The 6,000-nt window shown below is 57.6% G+C and overlaps 1 protein-coding gene across 1 annotated transcript; it reads left to right on the top strand.

Annotated features, from left to right (window-relative positions):
• Positions 1-97: 97 nt before the first annotated feature.
• CDK9 (cyclin dependent kinase 9) lies at positions 98-4,756 on the top strand. The gene is made up of 7 exons (XM_028107857.2): positions 98-801; positions 1,265-1,346; positions 2,169-2,259; positions 2,616-2,782; positions 2,901-3,072; positions 3,230-3,378; positions 3,867-4,756. The coding sequence occupies exons 1-7, from the start codon at positions 365-367 to the stop codon at positions 4,230-4,232; spliced, it is 1,464 nt and encodes a 487-aa protein (XP_027963658.1). The 5' UTR covers positions 98-364; the 3' UTR covers positions 4,233-4,756.
• Positions 4,757-6,000: the final 1,244 nt, after the last annotated feature.

Here is a 6,000-nt window from a genome sequence, read left to right on the forward strand (position 1 = left end):
GCGGCGGCGGCGGCGGCGGCAGGTGCGGCCGCGGAGGGTGGGAGGGAGGAGGGAGGGGGCGGGCGGAGGGGGAGGGGAGGGCGAGGCTGGGGCACCTCCCCCTTTATAACGCGCCCCCTCCCGGGCTCTCGGGCCGCCTCCTCGTCGGCTCTTCCCGTCTCGCCCCCTCGCCCGGCCGCCCCGGGCCCGGGCCCGGCTAGGGAGCCCCCAGGCCGCGGCTCGGGGGCCAACCCCCCCCCGCCCGCCGCCCCGCGCAGCCTGGCGGAGGCGGCGCCGTCGGAGGAGGAGGAGCAGGGCACTGCGGCTGGCCCCGGATCGGGAGCCAGAGCGGCAGCGGCTTCGGCAGCAGCGGCGGCCCGGGCCGATGCAGCGGGACGCACCGCCCCGAGCCCCAGCCCCGGCGCCCCGGCTCCCCGCGCCCCCGATCGGAGCCGCCGCCAACAGTGGCGGCGGCGGAGGCGGGGGCAGCGGCGGCGGCGGAGGCGCCTCTGCAGCTCCGGCTCCTCCTGGCCTCCCGGGAACTACAAGTCCCAGGGGGCCTGGCGGCGGGCGGCGGGCGGAAGAGGCGGGGTCGGCGCCGCGGGGCCGGAAGTGGCCGTGGAGGCGGAAGTGGCGCGGCCGCGGTGGGGCCTGGAGCACGGCGGCGGGACCCGGAGCGGGAGCAGCGGCGGCGGCTGGGGGCGGCGGCAGCGGCGCGCTGGAGGCGGCCATGGCAAAGCAGTACGACTCGGTGGAGTGCCCGTTTTGTGATGAGGTGTCCAAATATGAGAAGCTCGCTAAGATCGGCCAAGGCACCTTCGGGTAAGGCTGCGCCCCCCGGGGGACCGGGAACCCTGGGCCTGCACCCCTCAGGGCCGACGTCGGAACGCCCAGGGCCGAGCCCAAGGTGGTCGGGAAGCCCCGGAGTACCAGACGTGTCTCCTGGTCTCGCTAGGCCGCACCGCAGCCCGCCAGGGCCTGACGGAGCCGGCTGGCGGGGAGGAGCCTGAGGCCAGTGATGGGGGGCGGGGAGGGGTTGCAGAGAGGAGCCTGTGAGGGGAGCGGGCTCTCCGAGAGACGCCTGGGTGAGGAGACTGAAGGGAGGAAGTAGAGCCTCGGAGAAGGACCGCAGATAGTGGGTGGCAGGGTAGGGGAGTGCCCCGGGTACCCGGCCCAGCCCCGCCCGGGGAATCCCTTTTTCCTGCCCTCCTCCTCTGGTGGGGGAGGGGCGGGCCCTGCCGAAAGGGCCTGATGAAACCTCTTGGGTCTCCCTCTCGGCCTGCAGGGAGGTGTTTAAGGCAAAGCACCGTAAGACCGGCAAAAAGGTGGCTCTGAAGAAAGTGCTGATGGAGAACGAGAAGGAGGGGGTGAGTATGGGCCGGGTGGGCGGGCCTGCCATCTCCCCTGGGCACGGGGTTGGGTTTCCACCCTGCTTGTGCTAGGGCTCTCGCCGAGAGAGACAGAGAGAGAGAGAGAGAGAGAGAGAGAGAGAATGAATGAATGAGAATGAGAGTGTGTGTATTAGTTTGGGCATTTCTGTATTCCAGAGAACTTGACTTTTGAATTTTTTTATTCAAATGTTTTAGAGCATTTGTTATTTCATTCTTAGGTGAATATAGTTGGGGCCAGGAGGGGGAGCTCATGCTTGCAGAGTGCACCTCGGTTCCTGAAGTTAGGAAGCCTTTAAACAGTGCTTAAACACTGTTTCCTTAGCATTTGTTTTGTGTAAAGTACAAAGAAATTGCACGCGATGCCTTTGAGAGGGTGGCTGGAGCTCAGTTGAAAAGGAGTAGTCCCCTTCCGTACCTCGTCTTAGGCCAGTCCAGCTTCCCAGAGACCTGCTGTTTAGCAAGGACATTTCTTTAAATAAACGTTTTTGTTACCACCTAGTATAATACAGACACAGAGCTAAAATCTAAAGGTTGAAGAAACTGTGGAGCATTTAGTGACTAGTAGTGAAGCGTGTGTGTCAACTCCCACTGTTCTGGTTTATTGTCTCACACCAGCTGCTTGAGGGGCACATACTACTGGTACGCCCGTTTTACAGATAAAACGTCTGAGGCAGCTGATTTCAGAGCCCATTACCTTACTCTTTTTTTCCTACTTGTGTCCCTTAATATGGACCCCATGGCTGTTCATTGGTCTGTAGTCACTCACCTCTGATCCTCTCTTGTCTTTCTCCTAACCAGTTCCCCATTACAGCCTTGCGGGAAATCAAGATTCTCCAACTTCTAAAACATGAGAATGTGGTCAACTTGATTGAGATCTGTCGAACCAAAGGTACATTGTCTGGATCTTGCCCCCATTTTCAGATGGGGAAAATGAGACTTACAGCCTAAGGCTTTGTTTGCGAAGTTGGAAGTGGACACACCTAAATTACCTCTTCTTAACCCAGACACACCGACCGTGACCGCTGTCTGGGGTCTCTTCGTCGTGGCTGTTGCTGCCCCAGGGCCTGCCACAGCACCCCGCCCACAGGAGGCACTCGGGAAATAGTTTGCCAGTGAAGGAATGCACAGCCGGATATCCGAGTGTCCACGGGTTGGAGGGGTAGAAGCTGGTTGTGGGAAAATGAGCTGCACGTGGGGTTTTTTACTTTCTTTTTCTCCCCCCTCCCCCCATTCTTCCCATCTCAGCTTCCCCCTATAACCGCTGCAAAGGCAGTATATACCTAGTGTTTGACTTCTGCGAGCATGACCTTGCTGGGCTGCTGAGCAATGTCTTAGTCAAGTTCACACTGTCTGAGATCAAGAAGGTCATGCAGATGTTGCTCAACGGCCTCTACTACATCCACAGAAATAAGGTAGGGGTCAGAGTGGGGAAAGGGACTGAGGCTTGGGTTGGCCTTGGCTCCCACTGCTGGGTGGGTGTGACTGAAGGGTCCCCGGAAACCTGATTGAGCCTTCTCCCACTTCCTGCAGATCTTGCACAGGGACATGAAGGCAGCTAATGTGCTCATCACTCGCGATGGGGTTCTGAAGCTGGCAGACTTTGGGCTGGCCCGGGCCTTCAGCCTGGCCAAGAACAGCCAGCCCAACCGCTATACCAACCGTGTGGTGACACTCTGGTACCGGCCCCCGGAGCTGTTGCTCGGTGAGGGCTCCCGAGCGGGCGGAGGGGGGCAGGCGCTGGGCACTTACCTGGCCTCAGTCCCCCACTGCCAGGGCTTCTTGAGCCGCCGGCCCTGGGGCATTGCGTCTCAGGAGGCTCTCGGGCTCAAGGGGCCCTCCTGGTGCACTCTTCTTCCCAGGGGAGCGGGACTACGGCCCCCCCATTGACCTGTGGGGTGCTGGGTGCATCATGGCGGAGATGTGGACCCGCAGCCCTATCATGCAGGGCAACACCGAGCAGCACCAGCTTGCCCTCATCAGCCAGCTCTGTGGCTCCATCACCCCTGAGGTGCGTGGCCAGGCCGCCTGGGCCCCTGGTCCCCACAGGATGCAGAGATCCAGAAGTCCTCCTGGCAAGGGAGGAGCGGGGAGTGGAGTAGAAGGAAAGCTCTGGAGAGGTGGCTGGTGGACAGATGGGGCCTGCTCTTTAGAGCCACACGGGCTATGTGTGAGTCTCGCCCCCATCACAGTTCGTGGCCTTGGGGAGGGCATTTGAATCCCTCACCTCGGAGCGGAGTTTCTCTTCTATGAAACAACTATGCCTGTATCAGGCTTGGTGGATGTATTCCAGGTGACTGTATAAAAGGGCCTGGCCCTTGGTGTGTGCCAGATACATGGTCACTGCTGCTTTTACCTTGGAGAGGTCAAGTTCGTCCTCCCAGGGTGGTCTAGGAGCATCTGAATGGAAGAGTTTTAGTCCCTTCGGGTGCCTAGCCAGGGAACAAGCCACGCACCCCCTGAATTAACACCCGTCTTCTCTCCACGCCTCCTGTGCAGGTATGGCCCAATGTGGACAAGTACGAGCTATTTGAGAAGCTGGACCTGGTCAAGGGCCAGAAACGGAAGGTGAAGGACAGGCTGAAGGCCTATGTGCGAGACCCCTACGCGCTGGATCTCATCGATAAGTTGCTGGTGCTGGATCCTGCACAGCGCATCGACAGTGACGACGCCCTCAACCACGATTTCTTCTGGTCAGACCCGATGCCCTCGGATCTCAAGGGCATGCTGTCCACCCACCTGACGTCCATGTTCGAGTATCTGGCGCCACCGCGCCGGAAGGGCAGCCAGATCACGCAGCAGTCCACCAATCAGAGCCGCAATCCCGCCACCACCAATCAGACGGAGTTCGAGCGTGTCTTCTGAGGGCCAGCTGCCCGTGCTTTTCGTTAGGGCAGTTTTACTCTGCTTTGTGACTTGGACTGTGGAGATGATGGGGCATTTGAGTTTTCTCTAGTGCTTATTTCATTTCATCCCCACCCTGGGCACTGGGAACACCAGCTGAGCGGACTGGAGGAAGGCTTTGGCTGAAAGGCCGGGAGGGCACTGGGGTGCCTCGCCTTGTTTCCTGGCTTTCCATTTACCTTCAGACAGGAATGGGGTGGGAGGAGAGGCACATCCCAGCAGTGACTTTCTAAGAGTTTCCAGCATGATAGGAAGGGACAGGTCCCTCGCCTATTGCCAGCCCTCCTCTCAGGATGAGAAACGTGTGGGGGACAGAACTGGCCCCAGGAGTGGGCTACTCTTGGCCCAACCCTCAGAAGCCCCGGGGCTGGCAAAAACTTGGTTTCTTCAATAGAGAATTTTATCGTGTTTCTTTTGTTCAGTTTTGAGACATTCCTGGACACCATTTGGTCAGTTATAATTAAAGTTGACTTTTTTTTCAGTAAGTGGCTGCGTGCTGTGTTCCGTGTTCAGACCCCAGCTCTTCACCCTGTGGCCAGCACATTGGGCCTAACGACTGGGATTTGATTTGTCAAGTCTTGATTCTTTTCTTCATCCCCGTTCACGTCCCCGGACATAATTGCAGAGGACTTTTGTCTTTTTTTTTCTTGTTCTTCTTTTGAGTACCTTCCAGAACACTTGTCCTGCTCTGCCAAAGAGCGGGCACTATGATGCAAAGAGCGGGCACTGTGACGCTCCCTTGCTCCTGTCCACTCGGTGTCCAAGGGAGAGGGAAGACAGAGGGAACAGGGTCTCAGTTCCCCAGAGAGGGAACTGGGGAGGGTCTGCTGTGAGCTGCAGTTGCAGTGGTGACTCAGTCTGCCATGGCTCACCTGATGTGCTCGAACTTGACTCATGAGCACAGGAGGCTGCAGAAGGCTCTCCATCAGCGGAGTGACAACAGTGAGATCTGTAACTTGCAAAGGTCCCTCAGGCTGCTGAGTAGTGGGAGGCCTAGGGGAGGCAAGAGAGAAAGGACCAGAGCCATTGGAGGATGATCTCTAGGGTCTTGGGGAGGTGGCAGTCACTTGGTTTGGGATGGCGACTGAGCAGCAGGACAGAACAGTGGGAAGGTGGGGGTGTCAGGTGTCAAAGCCATAGTCCTTGGAGGAGAAGCACATTTTGGTGGATACATTTGCTGTGAGTGTGAAGCTGGGGACAGACACATTTAAGGCAAATTCTACATTCTGTCACGGGAGGAGGCCTTTTGAAGGGGGTCCCCAAAGGAAGGTTGGCACAACTTTTAACCAGAACTGTCTCTGTAGAAATTGACCCAGATCTCCAGAATCTCAACTTCACAAAGACCAGAAGTTAAAAAAAAAAAAAAAAAAATCCTAAACTTCTGACTAGTGTTACACCTTGTCAAGGCTGCTGTAGAAAATCACACCGTCACACAGACAAGGTGGTTTACAACAGAAATTTATTCTGTCACAGTTCCAGAAGCTAGAAGTCTGAAACCCAGGTGTTAGCAGGGTCCATCAGCGGGGCTCTGCCAGAGAATGTTCCATGCCTGTCTCTTAGCTTCTGGTGATGGCTGGCAGTCCTTGGCTTTTCTTGGCTTGTAGATGAACCTCTCCAGTCTCTGCCTCTGTCTTCACCCTGTGTTCTTCCTTCTGTGTGTGGCTGTCTGATGAGGACACCAGTCATTGGATTTAGGATCCACCTTGATTCGATCTGCAAAGACCTTTTA

This window comes from Eumetopias jubatus, unplaced genomic scaffold (genome assembly GCF_037043125.1).
Source record: "Eumetopias jubatus isolate StellerSeaLion01/CBP00866 unplaced genomic scaffold, mEumJub1_p1.0 scaffold_15, whole genome shotgun sequence".
NCBI classification, from domain to species: Eukaryota; Metazoa; Chordata; class Mammalia; order Carnivora; family Otariidae; genus Eumetopias; species Eumetopias jubatus.

Excerpts from the sequence above, each read along its gene's own strand:
- CDK9 (XM_028107857.2), top strand. The coding sequence starts at position 365 with ATGCAGCGGGACGCACCGCCCCGAGCCCCAGCCCCGGCGCCCCGGCTC. Across the intron at positions 2,260-2,615 it reads TGAGATCTGTCGAACCAAAG|CTTCCCCCTATAACCGCTGC; the intron begins GTACATTGTCTG and ends TTCCCATCTCAG. Across the intron at positions 3,379-3,866 it reads GTGGCTCCATCACCCCTGAG|GTATGGCCCAATGTGGACAA; the intron begins GTGCGTGGCCAG and ends CCTCCTGTGCAG.